Source organism: Hemitrygon akajei, chromosome 10 (assembly GCF_048418815.1).
Source record: "Hemitrygon akajei chromosome 10, sHemAka1.3, whole genome shotgun sequence".
Lineage (NCBI taxonomy): Eukaryota > Metazoa > Chordata > Chondrichthyes > Myliobatiformes > Dasyatidae > Hemitrygon > Hemitrygon akajei.
Genome location: NC_133133.1, coordinates 90,270,560 through 90,294,748, shown reverse-complemented (window position 1 = coordinate 90,294,748; position 24,189 = coordinate 90,270,560). Strand labels below are relative to the sequence as shown.

General features: G+C 44.9%; 1 protein-coding gene across 4 annotated transcripts in view; it reads left to right on the top strand.

The window, feature by feature from the left end:
- Positions 1 to 24,189, top strand: part of LOC140734529 (sodium- and chloride-dependent neutral and basic amino acid transporter B(0+)-like) — a 141,148-nt gene that overhangs the window by 34,325 nt on the left and 82,634 nt on the right. Inside the window, exon 1 of one of the 4 annotated variants that reach the window (XM_073058613.1) lies at positions 6,268 to 6,391. The exons of the other annotated variants lie outside the window; for them this stretch is intronic. Within the exon in view, the coding sequence (XP_072914714.1) occupies positions 6,364 to 6,391 (28 nt within the window). The 5' untranslated portion in view covers positions 6,268 to 6,363. Of the gene's footprint in view, positions 1 to 6,267; positions 6,392 to 24,189 lie in introns of those variants that run through there. 4 annotated transcript variants of the gene reach the window in all.

Below are 24,189 nucleotides of genomic sequence, written 5' to 3'. Positions count from 1 at the left end.
TCAGGAAATTTTGATTGATATAAATTGGTATAAAATTCTTGAAAAGATTTTTTAATTTCATCATGATCTACCGTCAAAATACTATCCCCTCTACGAACTTTATTAATCTGACATTTCGCCAAAGCAGCTTTCAATTGTTTAGCCAATAATTTACCCGATTTAACACCATGTATATAAAATTGACTGTTGGTTTTAAGTAATTGATTTTCAAGCAGGGATGTTAATAACAAACTACGTTGCATCTGAAGTTCAACTCTTCCTTTATAAAGCACCAAATTGGGAGCAATAGAATATTTTTTATCAATTGTTACGAACCCTGTAACTGGGTGTCTTACCAGCAAAGATAGGAGTGTCCGTTGGAGTCTGGTGATACTATTTTCAACAGTATTTATTAATAAAAATACACAAAAATAATATCAATGCAAATATACAGATAATATACATCATCAATACTAAACCTAAAAGTGCAGGTATAATAATAATCAATAAGAAATAAGCTCTATCATTGTCTAGGGGATAATGAATTTACTGATGGAAATATAAAGTTCAGTTCAGTTCATGCAGGCTGCAGTAGTTGTTGGTCGCTGTGTTGCAATTGTTGGAGAGAGAGAGAGAGAAAGAGAACAGTAACAGCTATTGACTTGCTGACTTTCCTTTACGATCTTGATCCGTCGATGCTTTGTTGTTGTGGCCATTCACGTATGACCCCTCCGTCCTTTAGCTAGACCGTTCCATGGTGGACTCGTCACCCAGGCAAGGGTGGACACACACACAAGCCCCCACCGGTCTTGTAGCATCTCTCCTGGTGCGTCTGAGGGGTGTTGCCCCAGACCCTACTTTTATCCCCACTCACGGGGTCTCAGGTGTCAATCAGGTTGGGATGATGCAACCCATCAAACCCAGCCCACTCTGGTTGCCCCCTGAGGGGTTTCAATGAATAGAACAGTACCTAGTACACAAGCCTTCTCCAAAAGACAATAGCAGTAATCAGTGGTTCCGTTCCGCTTTTGTTAGGAGGAGACATTCCACTTTGTGTATCTCTGCATTGTCTCTCTCTCTCATTAACTGACATGAGCAGTTTATCAATAACAACTGTCTTGGCAGATTTCCTTTTGTCCCTTTCATTTCCTTGGTAGCAGCCTTGAAATAGTAGTGATTTGCGATTTCTCAAAAAAGGGGGGGAGCGACTTTGCACCCTTCTGCCCATCAGAGTTGCTCCTCATTCGTAACACAATTTCTTTAATCTTATCAACCAATGTACGTATTTCACTAGTAATTCATTTTCTCAATCCAGCAGAATATGAAATAATTTGCCCGCGGATATATACTTTAAAGGTATCCCATAATATCCCACTGGAAATTTCTTCTATTGAGTTAGATGAAAAGAAAAAAAACAATCTGTTCTTTAATGAAATTAACAACATTTACATTCTGAAGCAAAATAGAGTTGAACCATCTGTTACGTACCCCGTAACTGGGTGCCTGACCAGCAGAGAAAGAAGAATCGATTGGAGTCTTGTGGAACCAAACTAAAGGTGTTTATTAGTAAACTACACAATACAATATCAAAAATGCAAATATACATATAAAACAAGTTAGCAGTAATAAACCTAAAAGTGTAAGAATAATAATAATCAATAATAAACAAGCTCTATCGATATCTAGGGGTAAATGAATTATCATAGGAAAGTATAGAGTTCAGTTCATAAATGCTGAGGTAGTTATAGTTGTTGTATTGAAATCACTGGAGAGAGAGAGAGAGAGAGAGAGAGAGAGAGAGAGAGAGAGAGAGAGAGAGAGAGAGATGGTACAGCTACAGCAGGCAAACCTTCCGTTGCTTTCTTAATCCATTGTATCGTTGTGGTCATTCAGTTATGACCCCTCTGTTCTTCAGCTAGACCATTCTTCTGTGGTGGACTCGTCACTCTGGCATGAGTGGACACACACACAAGTCCCCACCGGCCCTGCTGTAACACTGTGAGCTTTACTGACCGATCTCCTGATTCGGTCTCCAAAGCCCCCACCTTTCTGTGGGTTTTCAACACTCAGTCAGTGTTCACTGGTGTGTCTGAAGGGTGTCTCTCCAGACCTGTCTTTTATCCCCACTCACGGGGTCTCAGCTATCCATCAACTCTGAATGACCGTGTCCATCAAATCAGGCCACTCCTGCTATCTCCTGAGGAATGTTAACGAGCAAAGTAAAGTCCTTGTAGTGGAAGGTAAATAATCCAGGAAGAGTCAAAATACAGTAAATCAACAGTCTCTCTACCCCTCTTATCTGTAGTAGATGTTCTTGCCTGTGTTTCATCTCTCTCTCTCATGAGCAGCATAGCAACAGCAATAGTTCATAGTTCTCAGGGGGGGGGGGAATGGTTAACTCTGCACCCCATTGACCATCAGTCTGTTCATCACTCATAACACATCATTATCTAATACTAAAAATTGCATCACTAAATTTAATTGATAATTTCAAAGGCACATGATCGGAAATGGCAATTGCATCATACTCACAGGTGGTGACAGACAAAACTAATCGAGAATCAATATTGAAGTAATCAATTCTAGAGTAATTATGGTATACATGAGAAAAGAAAGAAAACTCTTTATCATTAGGATGTAAAATCCTCCAAATTTCTAAAATTCCCACGTCAACTAAAAAGGAATTAATAAAAGTAGCAGATTTGTTTGGAAGTACCTGATTGGGTGCAGACCATCATAAGATTCAAACAACAATTAAAGCCTATCCCATTATTAACATATATTCATATAAATTAGGAAGAGATACAAATAAATGCTTAAAGAATTCAGGATAGTCAGTATTTGGTGCATAAACATTAACCAAAACTACTTTTTGGTTATAACGTAAACCAGTAATTAATAGAAATCTACCATATGGATCTGAGATTGTATCATAATGAACAAATGAGATCAAATGGTCTATGAAAATGGAAACACCTTTCATTTTGGTCGATAAATTTGAGTGAAACTGTTGATCTTTCCAAAACCTAAAAAAACACTGATTATCCTCTTTCCTCACATGAGTCTCCTGTGCAAAAATAATCTGAGTGTTCAATTTATGAAAAACTTTAAAAATCTTCTTCCATTTAATTGGATGATTCAAAGCATTCATTATCCATGAAACAAAGTTAATAATATTATCCATTTTCCTTAAATAAGCCATATGTTATGTAAAGGGTTAACCAAATTGCATAGGAAACTCATGAATCAGGAAGTGGAAAAAAAGTTTAAAGAGGAATCGGAAGTTACAACAATACAGACATTTTTGTAGTTTCAAGTCAGCCCAAATGAAAAATATTAAACTAAATGTCGACCTCCCTCCCCAAAGCCACGAAATCTAGCCAACAGGCAGACAGAAAACTATCTAAAAGCCACCCAACCCCCATCTCTCTTGACGACAAGTCTCCAGGTTTTTAAAAAAATAAAAAAAAACACCCCATAGTCAAAACATTGCAAAGGGAATGCGAAACACAAGTGAAGAAAAACAATCCTTCACAGACCATTTTAAAAGACAAGGTCTTAAAAAATGAAACAGAGTACAATCTCAATAATATTTCAAGAAAAAAACAAATAATCACCAAGTCAGGATCTTAATAATTTTCTAAAACGAACAATTAAAAATAAAACAAGTAAAACAATAAAAGTAAAGGAAGGGAACTTTAACATAGAACAAACATAAGCCAAAACAAAGTACCAAAAGCATCAGCCCAAGGGCAAAGCTCTACAAACTTAAAATGTCTGAATCTATAAGCTGGTTATTAACTAATAAACAAGGTGTATACAAACATAAAGGAACAGTAAATTAAATAAACATCCGAGCTCAAATGCTATTCTTCAAGAAATTGCTCTGCATTGTCCACGGATTTAAACCGTTTAAACAATTTATTTAGTAAAACAACTCTTAAGTGGGCAGGGTATAACAGAGCTGGTCAAAAGCTCCTTTGATGTAATTCCGACATCACCAATTTAAAACGCAATCTTTCTTGCATTACGTCAGGACAATAATCTTCAACCAGACAAAACTTAAGATTTTGATGTACAATGATTCCTTTCCAACAAGCAATTCGAATTAAGTGCTCCTTAGTACTCACATAGTGAAATCGAAGAATCACAGGATGGGGTTTTCACTCTTTCGACAGTTTTGGTCTTAATACCCAATGCGCGCGGTCTAGTACTGGAGGGGAGGCAAAGACCTCCGAACCAAAGACCTCCATTAAGAATTGAGAAAAAAATTTAGTAAGGTCCCTGCTCTCAGTGTCTTCACTGAGTCCTATTATTTGCAAATTCTGTCTGCGACTACAACTCTCCAAATCAATAATCTTGGCTTTATACTGCTCCAATGTACGTGTAGTCGAATTTAATTTCTTTTCCAAAGTTTGGAATCTCTCTGTTTCCGAGCTTCAGTAAGCTCTGAAATTTGCCGTTGCTGTTTTTCGTTCTCTTTTTCAAGTGCTAGCAATTTCCTTTATTCTCCTTCAATATTAATTCCAATGCAGCAAATCTCTTGTCAAGTTGTTCTTCCAATAATTTTGAGATAGCTTGCAAAGTGAGTTGAGGGTGTATAGGCTGATCTTCTTTCTTCCCGTTTCCATTACCAGTTTCCTTGCCTTCGGCTAATGCCTTTCTTGCTCTGGAAGTCATTTCCGTCAATTAGAATTCAGAATTCAAACATATAAAGGTGTTAAAGACTCTTTGATATATATAATAAAAGGGTGATAAGGAAATTGAAAAATGACCAGAGCAGAGCCAAAATATGACCTACTCCATTTAGAGCCAAGAGAGTCTCTACTTTCTTTTATTGTTTCTTAATTGTACATATGATTTTTTATGTTCTATTGCTGAGCAGCAGTGAACCATCTGATTGACCTATCAGAGTTCTCTTTGGGAACTAGTTGACTCGATCAGCATTTCTGATGTGGCTATTGTTCACGATTGCACTTAATAGAAAAAAAATGACCTGTGGTATTTCATGGGCTACTTTTTTTGGGCTTCCCGCTTAGGCCCGCATTTTCAGCAGTACACCACTAGCAGTTTGCTTGCTGTCATGCACAGTGCTAGCTCCTGGCATGCCCTGACACTCTATTCTACAGACATCTCTCAATTTCTAAAGTGGAAAGGTATTGCTTTTCATACCTACAGCCAGTGTTTTTAGTTTCAGCCACCCCTAACATGGAGAATAGATGATGAGCAGAGCACCACCCCTTCTGGGTACAGATGTGCCTGGATTCATTTCCACATCCACCCCCATATCACAAACTGTAGATTGGACAGGCTGTCTGCAGCAAGCCACATGGGTGCCTACAGTTTCTGTTGTAATTGCTTCTGTTATTTAACTATTTAAGCCATCCCCTTGAGCATCAGTATCAAGGCGTATCAATGAAATGTCAAATTATTTGACGTTGCACAACTGTAAGTTTACTCTGCAAATAGATGACAGCAATTATTTGACTAGTTGCACAACTGTAAGTTTACTCTGCAAATAGATGACAGCACATTACATGATAATGAAGACTTTCTAATGATACATATCAAGTTTTGTGTTGTATATTTGTAACTAATTGAGATCACTTTGTAGAGACCTGTTTTCACTTTGTCATAAAGACACTTTTTCTGCAGATCAGTGTAAAAAAGCCAGATTAAATCCACTGATTCAAAGTAGTAAAACATGAGAACTTTCAAACGGGTGAATACTTTTTATGGGCACGGAATATGTAGTATTGGATTATTTTGCTCAATAAGTAAATGGACTATTGTACTTCTTTGTCACAAACAAGAGAAAATCTGTAGAGGCTGGAAATCCAAGCAACACGATTCTGACCTGCTGAGTTCCTCCAGCATTTTGCGTGTGCTGTTAATGTTTTTGTGTGTTATTTATTTAATCAGGTTCTCTTTATCTAGTTTTAGGACCAATGTAAAGATCTGATCACATTTTGTGCCATGTTTATGCAGAAAGGGAAAAATTTCTACAGGGTTCACAAACTTTCTAGCACCACTGTATGTAACAAACTTAACTTAGTAAACAAATAAATACAATGAAAAAACTGCGATCTCACATCATGAGAAGAAGCTATTACTGCTCTTCTTGGAAAAATCAAACCATTCAGCAGCAATGCTGGACAGCATGACTTTATGCAGTTGTCTTCATTAGCTACTCTGAAAATAGAATTGCAAGATGATAATCTTGTAAAACTATATGATGATGACTAGAATTACAAGATGAGAGTTTGAACTGTGGCCATTAATCAGCAAGAGAAGAAGAGGCAACTTCAGACAAGTCTGTGATGAAGATGAGAAAAGCAGCACTTTGCGGCAGTTTTCAGAGTTTGGAGTGGCCCAGTGCTAAGAATGGAGAGACTTTGGCTCATCAGGCTTGGTGAGATCAGGCTTGGGCTTCATTCCTCATCTGTTAGGTCGAAGTTAGAGTAGTAAAGATAACTCCAGAAGCAGTGTTATGTTCTTTGTCTAAGATATGAGAATTCTGGGAGACAAACAGCCTGCCAGAAAACCACATCTATACCAGGTGCATCAAACTGCGGCTCGCCAGGGATGTCTTAAGGAACTGGAGCTGCAGCTTGATGACCTTCAGTTCAAACAGGAGACTGAGGAAGTGATAGATAGAAGCTACAGGATGGTAGGTTGCAGGAGGCAGGTAACTGGGTGACTCAAGAGAAGAAAGGGAAATGAGCAGCCGGCACAGAGTACCCCTGCGGCTGATCCCCTCAATAATAAGTGCAGTATACCACTTTGGATACTTTTGAGGGGGATGACCTACCAGAAGGAGATGCAGCGATCAGTTCTCTGGTGCTGTGGCTCAGAAGAGAAGAGAGGTGAAGAGGACTGGAGTAGAGATAGGAGATTCCATAGTTAGATGACTAGAGACAATCAACAGATACCCGGATGGTATGACTCCCAGGTGCTAGGGTCAGGGATGTCTTGTGATCGGGTCCACAGCATTCTAAAGGGGACTGTGAGCAGACAGACATTTTGGTACATGTTGGCACCAATATCAGTCCTGAAGAGGGAATTTTGAGAGCTAGGCAGAAAGCTGGAAAGCAGGATCTCTAAGGTAGCAATCCCTGGATTGCACCCTGTGCCACATGACGGAGAGAGTAAGAATAGGATAATATGTCAGATGATTGCGTGCTGAGGAAAAGGTGCAGGAGGCAAGATTCCAGATTTCTGGATTATTGGGATCTCTTCTGGGGAAGATATGACCTGTACAAAAGGAATGGGTCACACCTGAACCTGAATGGGACCAATATCCTTGCCAGCAGGCTTGCTAGAACTGCTGGGAAGAGTTTAAACTAATTTGGCATAGGGATGGGAAACTGAGTGATAGGGCTGAGGTTGGGGCAATTGGTATACGAGCGGAGGCAATGTGTAGTGAGATTGTCAGGAAGGACAGGCAGATGACAGAGCAAAATTGCAGTTAGTGGAATGAGTTGCAGAGTAATGGGACAAAATAGTGCAGGGTGACAAATACAGGAATGAAGGTGTTATATTTCAATGCATGCAGTATACAGGATAAGGTAGATGATCTCGTTGGGCAGTTAGAGATTGACAGGTATGACGTTGTGGACATCACAGAGTTGTGGCTAAAAGAAAATTCTACTTTAGAGCTTAACATCCAAGGATACACATTATATCAAAAGGACAGGCAGGTAAGCAGGCGTGGTTGCATAGTTCTGTTGGTAAAAATGAAATCAAATCCTTAGAAAGAAGTGACATAGGATTAGAAGATGTAGAACCATTGTGGATACAGTTAAGGAATTACAGAGTAAAAAGGCACTAATGGGAGTTTTATATAGGCTTCCAAGCAGTAGAAAGGATGTGGGTTACAAATTACAATGGGAGATGGAAAAGAACATGTCAAAAGGCAAATACACTATTGTCATGGGGGATTTCAATATGCAGGTAGATTGGGAAGATCAGTTTCATGCTGATTTTGAATTACAAGAGAGCGAATTTGCAGAATGCCTATGAGATGACTTTTCAGAGCAGCCTGTCGTTGAGCCCACGAGGAGAAAGGATATTGTGGACTGGGTAACACAAGTGAATCTGCAGATGCTGGAAATAAATAAAAACACAAAATGCTGGCAGAACTCAGAAAGCATCTATGGGAGGAGCCATTTATACATTGGGGAGACCCGCCGCAGACTGGGAGACCGTTTCGCTGAACACCGGCGCTCAGTCCTCCAGCAGTGGCGGGATCTCCCTGTGGCCACACACTTCAATTCCACAGACCACTCCCACTCCGACATGTCTGTCCATGGCCTCCTCTACCGTCAAGATGAGGCCACACGCAGGTCGATGGAGCAATACCTTATCTCCCGCCTAGGTAGCCTCCTACCTGCCGGCATGAACATTCAACTCACAGACCTCCGTTGATACCCCTGCCCCCCCCCCTTACCCCCATCCCTATCTATAATTTTAGTCCGGTTCTCTTTCTCTCTCTTTTCTCCCCTCACTATAATCTCCCTCCAGCCCTACCTTTCTTTCTCTTTTATTTCCCATAATTCTCCACCTTCCCCCTAGCCCATTTCCCTCCAGCCTATCACTTCCCAGCTCTCTACTTTATCCCTCCCCCCACTTCTTATCCCCCCTCGACCATCCCATGTTACTTCACTCCTGATGAAGGGTTTCGACCCGATACGTCGTCACTACCTCCTCCCATAGGTGCTGTCTGGCCTGCTAAGTTCTGCCAGCATTTCATGTTTTTATTTGTGGACTGGGTGTTGTCTAATCAACCAGATTTGATTAGGGAGCTGAAGGTAAAGGAACCCTGAGAAGACAGTGATCATAATAGGATAGAATTCACCCTGAAGTTTGAGAGGGAGAAGCTAAAGTCAGATGTATCAGTATTCCAGTGGAGTAAAGGGAATTACAGAGGCATGAGAGAAGTGTTGGCCATAGCTGATTGGAAGAGAAACTACAAATACAAATACTTTATTGTCACCAAACAATTGATACTAGAGCGTACAATCATCACAGTGATATTTGTTTCTGCGCTTCGTGCTCCCTGAAGTACAAATCAAAGTAAGTATAATAAAAATTTAAATTATAAATCATAATTAGAAAATTGAAAAGGGAAAGTACGGTAGTGCAAGTCAGGTCCAGATATTTGGAAGGTATGGCCCAGATCCGGGTCAGGATCAGCAATGGCCAGTATTTTCAGGAAGCAATTTGGAAGGTACATGATAGATACATCCCAAAGAAGTTTTCTAAATGCAGGATGATGCAACGGTGGGTGAGAAGGGAAGTCAAAGCCAACATAAATGCCAAAGAGAGGGCATATAGTGGAACAAAATTTAGTGGAAAGTTAAAGGATTGAATTGAATTGATATTATAACTTACATCCTTCATATACATGAGAAGTAAAAATCTTTATGTTACGTCACCATCTAAATGTCCAATGTGCAATTTATAATAAATAGTACATGTAACAGGACAATCAATATAACATAGAAAGACAATTGTATCAGCATGAATTAATCAGTCTGATAGCCTGGTGGAAGAAGCTGTCCAGGAGTCTATTGCTCCTGGCTTTTATGCTACAGCACCGTTTCCCAGATGGTAGCAATGATCCTTCCAGCCCTTTTTACACACCAATCTTTGTAAATGTCCTGAATAGTGGGAATTTCACTTCGACAGATGCACTGGGCTGTCTGCACCACTCTCTACAGAGTCCTGCAATTGAAACCCACACCAGGTGTAATGGCTTCTCTGTAATGTTCACTGCTGAGGTAATGGTTTCCCTGTAGCAGCAATGTTTGGGTTATGGACAGAGATAACAGGACTATCATATGCTTGCTCGCCAGTCAGAGATTGTTGTTTTGCCTTGTGTATCTGGAAGGATGTTGTATTTCGCAGTCTTTTGTCGAGGAGAGATGAAGAGGGAAGACGAGTGTGGAGAGAGCTGGTAGACCACCAGATGAAGTGGACTGGGATCTGAGGGCCCGAAGGTCGGCAACACTCAGAGGAGACCGATGGTGGAAGAATGACAACTGAGTGAGCTCCAATGTGTATTTTTGACTTTTCCTTGAAATGGGCCCTTTTTTATTTTCATTACTAACCCTATGTTCAGATTAAGATTCATAAAGTTCTATCATTTAATTGTATATGGTGTACTGCCTGGTATTTTGCGTTGTGGGTTTGTAACTGGGGGTACATTACACAGCATTCACACAAACGTGATTACCCAGTTTGGCGGGGCTGAAGACTGATTCCCCTAGATGAACGTGAGCTGGGCCAGCCTGAGAGTTAAGGTTGTGTGGGCTACGTCCTGGATTGATTCCGCTGGATGCTTTGTGATTGCCCTGTTTAAATTTGTGCTGATATGGATGCTGCTGGGGTCAAGCAGTTGTGTGCCTCTGTGGGACTGCCGGTAATTAATGCGTGTGTGTTGAGTGGAGTGGATATCCGTACCCCGGATGGATTGTTAATTCGATTTTTGAGTATGGTTAAAGCTGCTGGCAAAGTTGAAATCGTAGCGCAGAAGTCTGATAAAATGGCGGGATCTGACCTTGTTTTAGTTCAGACTTGCGCTGACATAACAATGGTGGGACTGCCAGCGTCTATCAGTGCCCCAGGTGAGGCAGGGCCATGGCCTATCCATACTGTCAGGGAGGAGAACGCGAGAGGACTCCGTCAGCAGGGTACAGTCCTCAGTAGTAGCCCCTTATAGTGAAGTGACCGGGGCCAGCCCAACCCGGGAAATGGTAAAAGAGATGGTGGCAGAGCTGAAAACTGAAATGTCCCGGGTGTTAACAGCAGGTGTGGACCCTCCCTATGATATGACTGCCCCCTCCGAGGGGCCAGACTATGCAGAGGGTTGCGGGTGACCGGGGTTCCGCAAGAAGAGGGGCGCCCAGTAGTGTGTGCTGTAACTGTGGGGAAGAGGGACACTTCCAGCAGGAAGCTTCTCGGAGAGTGAGCCCCCGGTTATCTAAGCAGGGAGAGGGGTCTGGAAACTTGGAGGAGAGCCAGTGAGGGAATGGCCTGGTGTCTCTGGGGGAACACGTTTCCAGCAATGTACCAAGGAACTCCTGAAAGCAAAAGACTCTATTCCTGAAGGCTTGGTGGGACCACGCTGCAGTGTGTCACTATGGATAGAGGGAATATATGCTAAAGCCATACTCAACACCAGGTCGCAGGTCACATTACTGTACCGTTTGTTTTACAACCGGTATCTGAAGCATTTACCATTGACACCAGTCAGTGCACTGGAGATTTGGGGTATCACTGCTGGTGATTATCCATCCGACAGTTATTTCTCAGTGAAACTGGATTTCTCAGAGGCTGATGTGGGAGGGTCCAAGGTTATTGATATATTAGTGCTGGTTTGTCTGGACCCTGTTCAGATGGGTGGCATTTCAATTCTGGTGGGGACCAACACCCCTCTTGTGAGGAGGCTCATGGGGGCCTGCAAGAAGGCAGGTGAGAGCTTTTTGGGGACACTGTTCGTGCACCCAGTGTTTCGAGCTGTTTTTGAGGAAGTGCATGGCAGCAGTGGACTGGATACCGAATTTAAACGAAGGACTGTGTGATTCAACCAGTCGAAGCCAATGGTAGTACGGCCCGGGTAAGTAGCGAGAGTGATGGGGACCCCCAAATTTCCTGGAGTGCCTGAGGGTGAAGCCCTCTTAGTGGACAGTCCGGATGACCACAAGGGGGAGTTGAGGTTTCCTGTTAGAGTACTGGTGAGGCCCGAATTGCAGAAGCCCTCAGTTGTACAGTCAAGCAGGATGGTGGTGATTGTCAGGAACACTACTAAGAGGGAGGTCACCTTCAAGCGGGGGATGCCCCTGGCGCATCTGTTCCCGGTGACGGTGATGTCTACTGCCCCTGTGAGACATGCCGGGGAGAAACTATTGGAAAAGGGGGGAAAGTTGACCGCTGAGTCATTCAACTTCGGGGACTCCCGGTGCCGCGGGGTTGGAAGAGGAGGCTGGTAGAGAAGATGTTGAAGCTGGAAGCTGTCTTTTCAGTTGGCGAGTTTGATGTGGGTTGTTCCAAGAGCACTCGTCACACAATCTGGGTGACCGAGAACACCCCGTTCAGAGAGAGATTGCAGCAACTGGCCCCTTCAGACATGGAAGACATGCAACAGCTTTGTGTAAGTTGAAGGAAGCTGGGATCATCACTGAGTCCCGAAGCCCCTATGCGTCCCCGATAGTAGTGGCCCGGAAGAAGAACGGGAAGGTACGCATGTGTGTGGACTATAGGTCTCTGAACAGGCGCACCGTCCCTGACCAGTATACGGTCCTGAGGGTCGAAGACGCACTGGCCTGTCTGAGTGGTGTGAAGTGGTTCAGTGTTCTGGATTTGAGGAGTGGATATTACCAGATCCCGATGAGTGAGGCCGACAAAGAGAAGATGGCATTTATATGTTCCCTGGGATTCTCCCAGTTTGAAAGGATGCCCAGGGCATATCGAGAGCCCCTGCAACCTTCCAGTGGGTCATGGAGAAGACGGTGGGGGATATGAACTTGCTTGAGATGTTGGTGCTTTGGATGACCTTATAGTATTTGGATCCTCCTTGGAAAAACATGAATCGAGGCTACTGAAAGTGCTCGGCCGCCTGAAAGCTGAAGGGTTAAAACTTTCTCAGGATAAGTGCCACTTCCGCAAAACATCTGTTAGCTAGGTCGGACATATAATCTCATGGAATAGAGTTGCTACAGACTCAGCTAAGATAGAAGTGGTGACCACTTGGCCAAGGCCCCAGACTGTGGGTGCTCTACACTCGTTCCTTGGGTTCTGTGGTTATTATCGGAGATTTGTGAAGGGCTATGCCAAAGTGAGTCACCCTTTGAATCAGCTTCTGTGTAGTTACCCTCCCTTGGGGAAGAAAGGGAGGGAGAGAAAAGGACAAGAGTTGGAGAATATCTAAACCTGTTGGAGCCCTTTGGACAGAGGTGGGATGTAAAATGTTAGGAGGCTATTCAGTCACTGAAGGAGTTGCTGACCCAGGCGCAGGTGCTGGCTTTTGTGGATCCCTGATTGCCGAATGTACTGTACACAGATGCCAGCCGAGAGGGTTTAGCGGGCGTCCTGTATCAGGATCAGGTCATCGGGTTGAGGACTGTGGTGTTTGTCAGCCAGAGTTTGTCGTCCTTCGAGAGAAACTATCCCATGCACAAGCTGAAATTCCTGGCGTTGAAATGGGCGGTGGTGGATAAGCTGAGTGACTATCTCTATGGGGCCAACTTTGAGGTGAGGACGGACAACAACCCCCTAACTTAAATCCTGAACTCGACAAAACTGGATGCCACAAGCCATCAGTGGTTGGCAGCGTTGTCCACCAATGATTTCAACCTGAAGTACCGGCCAGGGAGCCGGAACGTTGATGCGGATGCTTTGTCCCGACAGGCACATGAGGGACTGGACAGGGACGAGGAGTGGGAGAGCGTTTCTGCCCCTGGGGTGAAGGCCATGTGTCAGTTTGCCATCACCATGAAGGCAGAAGAATGGGAGAGGCTGGATCAAGCAATGGATCAACTGGGGGCTTCTGATGACACCATACCCCAAGTTCACTGTAACCTGACTGCTCCGAAGACCAATCATCTGCTGGAACTGAGTTCTGGGGAAGTGGCAGCTGCTCAGCCAGATGATCCGGCCATTGGCACTATTTGGTCCGCGGTTGAAAAGGGAGATGTGGCTCAGGCAGAGAAGACGAAACCTGCGTCGGTGCCGCCATTACTGAGAGAATAACCTCAATTGAAGTTGAAGAACCAGATCCTATACCAGGTAACGTCACCCCCGGACAGACCTCGGCATTGCCAGCTGGTTCTGCCCGAGAAGTATCGGAGGATTGCGTTGAAGTCACTTCATACTGATTCTGGACATTTGAGGGTGGAAAAGACCTATGGATTGCTCAGAGACCGGTTCTACTGGCCCCGAATGACGTCGCAGGTTGAAGAATACTGCAAGTCGTGCATTCGCTGCATACAATGGAAGACATTGCCTACGTGGGCAGCTCCTTTGTCTCACCTGCGGAGTGCAGGGCCCCTGGACCTGGTGTGTATGGATTTCCTGTCTATAGAACCCGATTCCAGCAACACCGTGAATATCTCAGTCATCACGGACCACTACACCAGATATGCACAGGCTTTTCCTACCAAGGACCAGAGGGTGACTATGGAGGCAAAAGTGTTATGGGAGAAGTGTTTCGTTCATTATGGCCATCCCAGGCAGATACATAGTGACCAGGGACAGGACTTCGAGAGCAGACTCATCTATGAGTTACTGGGCATGCTTGGAGTTGAGAAGTTGAGGACCACGCCCTATTTCCCGCAAGGTGATCCCCAGTCTGAGAGGTTTAATCTGACCTTGCTAGAAATGCTCGGGATCCTGGAGATCAGCAAGAAGAGCAGGTAGAGTCAACATATTGGGCATCTGGCTCATTGTTACAACTGTATTCGAAATGAAACTACTGGGTACTCGCCATATTATCTGATGTCTGGGCGCGAGGCGAGGTTGTCCATTGACCTTTGTTTTAGGACTGACGAGGGTGACTTACCCCTGAAGACTTATTTAAAGTATGTGTCTGATATAAGGGGAGAGCTGAAAAAGGCTTATGAATTGGCTGGGGTCGCAGCCGCCAAGCAGAATCGTGGAAATAAGAGGAGGTATGATCAGACGGTGAGGTTCTCCCAACTCCTGCCAGGAGACCGAGTCCTCATGAGGAATTTGGGGCTACCTGGAAAGCACAAGTTGTCTGACCACTGGGTGGCCACGCCCTATGTGATGGAGAGTCAGATGCCAAACCTACCAGTTTTCTGGGTGAGACCAGAGGATGGGAAGGGGCCTGTCAAGATTCTCCATTAGAACCACCTGTTGCCCTGGGACAAGAGGTGCAGGTAGACCCAGAGCCCGACCTGGAGCCTACACCTAGTAAGAGGACTCTGCAAAAACGCGGACCAACTGCAGGGCCCACAGCAAGAGAGGCTTGGCCAGGCCCCACCCATGAGAGGGATTCTGATTCGAAGGATGATCATCTGGATGTGTGGTGCAAGTTGCCTTTCGCTAACTCCCCATTGACTGAGGAAGAGACTCCTGGCCCTACACCCACTGAATCAGGTGAAGTGGGGGGGCTTACTGTGGGCAGCCTGGGTAACAGCAAGACTCTGAAGGAGAGGAAGCAGGGCCTGGACACAGGACAGGGGGCTCTGAGTTGCAGGGGGGCATGAGTGATAGATCGAGGGAGGATTCGCCAAGTAGACCCGAAGTATCCCCAGTAGCGTCTGAGCCTGAAGAGTTAGGTGAGGAGGTATGGAGGTCTCAGTGAATTAGGAAGCTACTGGATTGGTTGGCCTATGTAGCACCTGGGGAACAGGGTGTGATCTCTACTGTCTTAGGGAGCCTTTTACAGCTGGATTGGGCTTTGTGTTTTGCAAGAAGGGTTGGTGAATTATCTCATCATGAGGACAAGACTAAATTTGATGGGGGAGAATGTAATGGCTTCTTTGTAATGTTTCACTGCTAAGGCTAATGTAATGACTTCTCTGTAATGTTCTCTGCTGAGGTAATGGTTTCTCTGTAGCAGCAATGTTTGGGTTATGGCTGGAGATGACAGACAGTCATTTCCCTGTTAGCCAGTCGGAGACAGTTGTTTTGTCTTGTGTATCTGGAAGAATGTTGTATTTCACAATCTTTTGTCGAGAAGAGATGAAGAGGGAAGACATTTGTGGAGAGAGCTGGTAGACCACCGGACGGAGAGAACTGGAATCTGAGAGTCTGAAGGTCGGTGACATTCGGAGGAGACTGATGGTGTAAGATTGACTACGTGAGCTCCATGACTTTGACTTGACTTGGGCCCTTTTTTTATTTTCATTACTAACCCTATATTCAGATTAAGATTCATAAATTTCTATCATTTAATTGCATATGGTGTACTGTCTGGTATTTTGCATTGTGGGTTTGTAACTGGGGGTACATTACACAGCATCCACACAAACGTGATTACCCAGTTTGGCAGGGCTGAAGGCTGATTCCCCTAGATGAACGCGAGCTGGGCCAGCCTGAGGGTTACACAGGCAGTGATACAGCCATTCAGGAGGCTCTCAATTGTGCCCCTGTAAAAAGTTTTTGGGAGTTGGGGGCCCATACCAAATTTCTTCAACCATCTGAGGTGAATGAGGCACTGTTGTGCTTTTTTTACCACTCAGCCGATATGTACAGACCACATGAGATCCTCGGTGATGTGTATGGTGAGGAACTTAAAGCTCTTCACCCTCTCAACCCCAGATTCATTAAAGTCAATAGCGTTTAGCCTGTCTCCAATCCTCCTGAAGTCCACAACCAGCTCCACTGTTTATGCGTCATTGAGGGTGAGGTTGTTTTGTTTACACCATTGAGTCAGGGTGATGACTTCTTCTCTGTAGGCTGCCTCATTATTATTTGAGATTAAGCCAATCACAATCATGTAGTAGTATTATTAGCAGATTGGAGTTGTGGGTGGTGACACAGTCATGGGTATACAGAGAGTAAAGGAGGGGGCTTAGTATACAGCCTAGAGGGACACCTGTGTTGAGGGTCAAGAGGGGCAGAAGTGAGGGAGAGATTAAAAATTTCTGTAAACACACCTGCCGGTTGGGCCGTGCACACTGAGTACCCACCCTGGGATGACATCTGGTCCCACAACCTTTTGACTGTCCACTCATTGGAAAAACCTGCATACTTTAGCCTCAGAGATGACCAAGGTGCCAGTCTCTTCAGCGGCTCTCCTCAGGGGCTCAGTGTTGGCGACGTCAAACCGAGAGTAAAAAAGGTTTAGCTCATCTGGCAAAGAGGCAGGGATGTTGGAAACATCACTCACTGCATGTGGCTTTGAAGTCTATGTGCAGACCTTGCCATAAGCTGCGTGTGTTGTTGGTGGAGAGTTGTGTCTGGATCTTGTCCCTATATTGTTGTTTTGCTGCCTTGATGACTTTGCACAGATCGTAGCAGCATTTAAGTTCCTGATGGTCACTGGCAACGTAAGCTCTGTGCCCCATGATAAGTGCTGCTCACACAGAACTGTTGATCCAGGGTTTCAGGTTTGGATAGACCCTGTTTGATTTCTGGGGGATAATGTCCTCGATGCACTTCCAGATGATACTTGTGACCCCATCCATGAACTCAGAGACATCCTCATCATGAAAGACATTCCAGTTGATATCATCAAAGCCGTCCTGCAGTATGAAGGCTGACTGGTTGTATAACAGTGGATGGTTTTAACTACGGCTACCTCTTGTTTGAGAAGATTTTAAAAGCAAACAGGAAGCAAGTAAAAAAAAGGCAAAGAGGGAAATGATGGAATATAAAGATAAGTTAGCCAATAATATTAAAGGGGATAGCAAAATGTCTTCAGATATATAAGGAGTAAAAGAGAAGCGAGCATAGCTATTGGACTGCAAAATGATGCTGGAGAAGTAGTAATGTGGGACAAAGAAATGATGGATGGAATGAATATGTATTTTGTATCAGTCTTCACTGTGGAAGACAACAACAGTATGCTGAAAATTTGACAGTGTCAGGGGGCAAAAGTGAGGGAAATTGCCATTACTAGGCAGAAGCTGCTTGGGAAACTGAAAGGTCTGGTGATAGCTAAGTCAACTGGACCAAAGGGTGTACACTCCATGGTTCTAAAAAATTTGGCTGAAGAGATTGTGGAGGCATTACTAATGATCTTTCAAGAATCATAGATTCTGGCATGGTTCCAAAGGACTGGAAAATTACAAATGTTACCTCACCCGTCAAGGAGAGAGAGAGAGGCCAAAGAAAGGAAATCATAGGCCTGTTAGTCTGACTTCAGTGATTGGGAAGATGTTAGAGTCGATTGTTAAGGATGTGATTTCAGGGTACTTTGAGGCATATGATAAAATAAGCCAAAATCATTATGTTTCCTTAAGGGAAAATCTTCCCAGCAAACCTGTTGAAATTCTTAAAAGAAATAACAAGCTGGACAGACAAAGGAGAATCAGTTGATGTTGTGTACTTGGAGTTTCAGAAGGCCTTTGACAAGGCATCACACATGAAGCTGCTTAATAAATTAAGAGCCCATGTTATTTCATGAAAGATGCTAGCATGGATAGAGCATTGGCTGAATGGCTGGAGGCAAAAGTGGGAAAAAAGAGAGCCTTTTGTGTTTGGCCTCGAGTGATAGATCTTACTTTAGCATCTCCTTCTCAAATGTAAGGGTGAATTCGATATTATGATCACTTGCCCTTAAGGGATCTTTTACGTTGAGCTCTCTATAATCAATTCTGATTCTTTGCACTACACCCAATCCAGAATAGCTGAGAGGGAAGACTGTTATGTGTGATGAGAAAACCAGATGGAGATGGGGTTCAGAGTTGACCCCCCTGTGAACTATGCTGCTAACGAGAGAGAGAGAGATGAAGAGGGGGAGAGGCACCATCCTGCTGCAGATGGGAGAGAGAGAGACAAGGATTAAAATGGATGATTTAGTATTATGGCTTCTTCGCTAATTGTTGACTAACGCCAAGGACATTTGGCCTGTTTGTGGAGATCCCTGCTGACACAGCAGAGTGATGCCAGGAGCCTGCTGAACAGGAGGGAGTGGCCAGTTTGATGGACATGGACATGGTCAGTTGATTGATGGCTGGTATCCCTGGCAGGGGAGATAAAAGATGAGTCTGCTGAGACACAGGCAGACACGTCACTGGACACTGAAAGAGTGTTGTGCACCCACAGGAAGGTGGGGGCTTGGAGGACTGAATCGGGGGATCGGTCACAAAGCTCACAGTGTGACGGCAGGACCGGTGGGGGCTTGTGTGTGTGTCCACTCACACCAGAGTGACGAGTCCACCACGGAAGAATGGTCTAGCCGAGAATGGAGGGGTCATAACTGAATGACCACATCAGTACAACAGAACAAGAAGACAACGGAAGGTTTGCCTGCTGTAGCTGCTCACATTTCGCTCTCTCTCTCTCTCTCTCTCTCTCTCTCTCTCTCTCTCTCTCTCTCTCTCTCTCTCTCTCTCTCTCTCTCTCTCTCTCTCTCTCTCTCTCTCTCTCTCTCTCTCTCTCTCTCTCTCTCTCTCTCTCTCTCTCTCTCCAACGACACAAAACCAACTACCTCAATTTAAACTGAACTGAACTGAACTCTGCATTATCTTATAACTATCTACCCCTAGACTATGACAGAGCTTGGTTTTGATTCTTATTCCTACAGCTGTATTTATCATTGCTAACCTGTTTTATATGTATATTTGCATTTTTGATACTGTATTACTTAGTTTACTAATAAACCCTTTTAGTTACGGTACCACTGGACTCGAACGTATCATTCCATTTCTGCTGGTTTAGTAACCCAGTCACGGGGTACGTCACAAATTTGGGGATCGTCCAGGATTTGATTAAAAATTGGCGGCCGGTGAATTGATTGGAGTAAATTCCCTTATCTGATCTGGTTGTGTGGAAAACCCAAAAGGAAAACAGCAGAAATGGAGATTGACAAGTTTCTAAGGGTACCAACCTTTTAGGCATTAGGGGATGCCAGAAAGTTGGAATTGTTGAATATTCTGGAATGGTTGGAACTTGTGAGGGTGAAACCGGCAATGAGGAAGTTGGAGATACAGAGTGCCATAGTTGAAAACTATGTATCTGAGGGGGTGTTTTTCGAAGAGGAGCAGATGTTTCCCGAGAGTAAACACAGTAAGGTCGAGCTTCAGCTTCAGATGGAGAGATTAAGGATGGAGAAGGAGGAGAGATAAAGGGAATATGAGTTCCGAATGAGGAAGCTGAAGGCAGAGGAAAGGAAAAGACAGAGACAATTTGAGAAACAGATGTGGCAGCTGAAAGGTCCAGTGTTGGGCAGTGATGATTTATGTAGCTTGAAAAAGCTGCTTGCAGTTGAAGAATTTAAGAAATGTGTTCCCGATCATGAAAAGGTGTTCCGAGATGAAAAGGATGCCGCTACCTTGAGGGAGTCTGCTGGGTTAGCAGACGGGGTTGTTTTAACCCGCAAGGTTGAGTTTACTCCAGATAGGAGTTCCTCAGAGAGTAACTGGGAGGATCGGGGGAACTTGGAATTTGAAACTGGGACTGGTATTGAAAGCCTAGAAGAGGCAGATGTCCCGTTTGCCTGTGTTCAGGTTGTTGATGTACCTGTGGATTCACAGGGTACTGAACCTTGTGTGGAGACTCAGTTAAGGTCTGAGGTATCTGATTTGGTTAAAAAGGAATGCAGTCCTTTTGGGTCAGATGGACTTGGTTCAGTGAGTAAGGGGTTAACCCTGGCACCAGTGGAAAGTGAGGATTCTCAGTTGTTAGAAGGTGTTCTAAGAGTTAGTGATGAGATGAAAGCTGGTGATGGGAATTTGATGGACAATAGTGAGGAAGGGGCTGTGTCTGGATTTTTAAATAAAGAACTGGAGAAGTTTGGACTGGTTTCACAACCTTTGACCCTGCTTGCAGGACAGTGGTCTGTGGGAGAATGTGTCAGCTTGTTAAACTCTATTTTAGAAGTTGAAAGCAAACAAGGTCATAGAGTTGTTGTTCAAGATTACAAGGTAGAGCAAAAAGATTGTTTTTGGTAAACATTAAATTGGCACCTATCCAGGGTAAAGTTGATTTAACAGTTCAGCTCACAAGCAAGCTTGTGGCTGCTGAGGACCCGCCCATAGACTCTAAGGGTTATCCCGCCTGCGCAGTAACTCACAGCATGTCAAGAGAGGCGGTTGAGACAGGCATGAATTTAACTGAGTCCAGTGTTGATTTAGCTGAGATGTTTTTACCAGCCTTGTATCAGGAGGGGTTAGAGGATGAGAAGAAAGAGGATAGTGGAGCTAAGGAAAGTAAGGGAGAGGAGGTGGATTTACCATTAGTGAGGAAGGAACTTATCAAGGAGCAGAGACGTGATGAGGAACTTATGGCATTGAAGGAGACAGCTCTCTCGGAGGAGGGAATTAAGAAGGAACCAGCGGGATTCTATATTAAGGAGGGAGTATTAATGAGAAAGTGGAGACTGGCTACAGTGCCGGCAGATGAGGACTGGGCGGTGGTGCATCAGGTGGTAGTTCCAAATGTTTATCGGAACAAAATATTGATCCTGGCCCACAAGATACCCCTAGGTGGATACTTTGGAGTGAGGAAAATGGTACATAGGGTTAAGAGGGACATGATTGAGGAGTCCCTGGTGTTTAGCCCATTTGAGATTGCTTTCGGTCATAGGCCCAAGGGACCTCTGGCCTTAATTAAAGAGCAATGGTCGAACCCGACAGTGCATGGCAATGTGATTGACTATGTTCTGAAATTCCGTGAAAGGCTCAACAAGATTTGTGACCTTGCAAAGAAAAATCTCCAAGACTCCCAAGTCAAAAAGAAGCAGTGGTATGATAGACGAGCATAAGAGCAGTTATTTCAAGTGGGCGATAAGGTTTTAGTTCTGTTCCCATTAGTGACCAATCCCCTACAGGTGAGATTCCAAGGCCCGTACAAGATAACTAAGAAACTAGACTCTCTGAACTATGTTATCGAAACCCCTGATAGGAGGAAGCTGAGCCAGTTAGTGCACGTTAATATGCTGAAAGGTTATCATGATTCAAAAGCTGCACCAGTCGGTGCTGTCACGAAAACAAATGAGGCTGTAAGGTTTGATGATGAGGGGCCCGAGCATCTTGAAAAGATAAACATAGTGCCCACCAGACTAGAGAACTCTGTTATTTTGGCCAATTTTGCTGATAAGCTCAGTCATGTGAAGTCTGAACAGAGGGAGCAGCTGACAAGACTAATTAACCGGCATGCAGATTTATGTCCAGATGCTCCGAGGAGACACAAGGAAACAGTACATGATGTTATTGTTACTTCAGCCCAGCCTACTAAACAGCAGCCCTATCAGATGAATCTAGAAAAGAGCAAGCTAGTGGAAAAAGAAATTGACTGGCTGCCGGTATTATCAAGGAATCTTCCTCAGAGTGGGCATCTCCATGCGTGGTTATCCCGAAGCCTGATGGTAGTGTAAGGCTTTGTACAGATTACAGGAAGGTGAATGCCATCACAAAGACTGATGCTTACCCTATCCCCAGGGTGGATGATTGCATTGATAAAGTGGGAAAGGCCAGATGCATCACCAAGATTGATTTGCTAAAAGGATACTGGTGTGTTCCTTTGACCAACAGGGCTCGAGAAATTTCAGCATTTGTCACTCCATCAGGGTTATATGAGTACAACGTCTTGCCTTTTGGAATGGAAAATGCACCAGGGACATTTCAAAGGATGATTGCCTTGGTGATCAAAGGGTTAAAGAACACAGAGGCTTACGTTGACAATTTAGTGGTTTGGAGTGATACGTGGGATGAGCACATTGTGGCTATGGAGGAACTGTTTAAACAGCTGTTTAAAGCCAATCTCACCGTGAAGCTTGCCAAAAGTGAGTTCAGCCATGCCACGGTCACATACCTGGGGTATGTGGTAGGACAGGGGCAGCTGGCTCCTGTGCAGGCTAAGGTGCAGGTTATTTTGGAAGTTCCCGTCCCGACTGTTAAGAGGGCTCTGAGAAGGTTTCTGGGAATGGTGGGGTACTATCGGAAGTTTTGTAAAAAATTGTGGATATTGCCCTCCCTCTTACACAGCTCTTGCAAAAGAATGAAAAGTTTGTGTGAAGCAGTCCTTGCCAGGAAGCCTTTGAGAGGCTGAAAACTATACTATGTTACCACCCTGTGTTAAAAGCACCTGACTTTTCGAAACCCTTCTCCCTGGCAACTGATGCAAACGACGAGGCTGCAGGGGCAGTCTTATTGCAGAAAGCAGGGGGACGAAATTGAACACCCAGTGGCTTATTTCTCTGGGAAGTTCAAAGTGCACCAGAGAAATTATTCCACTGTAGAAAAAGAATTACTGTCACTTAATTGGCATTACAGCATTTTAAAGTTTACATTTGCCCAGCACAAAAGCCATTGATAATTTATACTGATCACAACCCATTGGTATTTTTGACTAACATGAAGGCGTAGCGATGTGCTACACACAGCGCTGAAATAACGACACGCAGTCGGTAAGTTGTTTTGAGACTAGTTTATTCAAACTTAGCGGTGCTGGCATTTAATCCCTAGCGCCCGCCCTCTCCAGGAGGAAATGACGTCAGAGGTGCATTACCAAACTCTCCCCCTGCATGCTGGTTATTTGTGAGCCGGTTCGCCTGCACAGGAAGTGGGTCGCCACATAACCCACCCCCTCCCAGAACCGGCGATACACCCCCCCCCCCCCCCCCATGTCCACAGTCTGGATCAGCCTCTGTTTGGGAGGTCTGCCTCTGTGCCGCGGTGCCTGAACCTCGACCGGCTGCGCCAAGTCTACATGGGCTGGTTTGAGTCGGTCCACCGTGAAAACCTCCTCTTCCCCCCAATGTCCAGAACGTACGTGGACCCGTTGTTGTTGATCACTTTGAATGGCCCCTCGTACGGCCGCTGTAGCAGTGCCCAGTGTCCGCCCATTCGTACAAACACAAACTTACAGTTCTGCAGGTCTTTGGGTACATGGGTCGGGGTCCATCCGTGTTGTGAAGTTGGTACAGGGGCCAGGTTGACGATCCTTTTGCGTAGCCTGTCCAGGACTGCTACAGGTTCTTCCTCTTGCCCCCTTGGGGCTGGTATGAACTCTCCTGGGACGGCCAGGGGTGCGCCGTACACCAACTTGGCCAACGAGGCGTGCAGAGCCTCTTTGGGCGCTGTACGAATTCCAAGCAGAACCCAGGGAAGCTTGTCCACCCAGTTAAGTCCCCTCAGGCGGGCCATGAGAGCCGACTTCAAGTGACGGTGGAAGTGTTCCACTAGTCCGCTCGACTGTGGGTGGTAGGCAGTAGTGTGGTGTAGCTGCGTTCCCAACAGGCTGGCCACAGCCGACCACAGGCTGGAGGCCTTTGTCGGAGGTAATGTGGGCCGGTACCCCGAAGCATGCTACCCAGGTTGCGATTAGTGCTCTGGCGCAGGAATTGGCAGATGTGTCGGTGAGCGGGACCACCTCTGGCCACCTCGTGAACCGGTCTGCCATAGTTAGGGGGTACCGCGCTCCTAGGGACATTGGTAGGGAGCCCACAATATCCACATGAATATGGTCGAACCTCCGGTGGGTGGGTTCGAACTGCTGCGGCGGGGCTTTAGTGTGCCGCTGCACCTTGACTGTTTGGCACTGCGCGCACGTCCTGGCCCATTCACTGACCTGCTT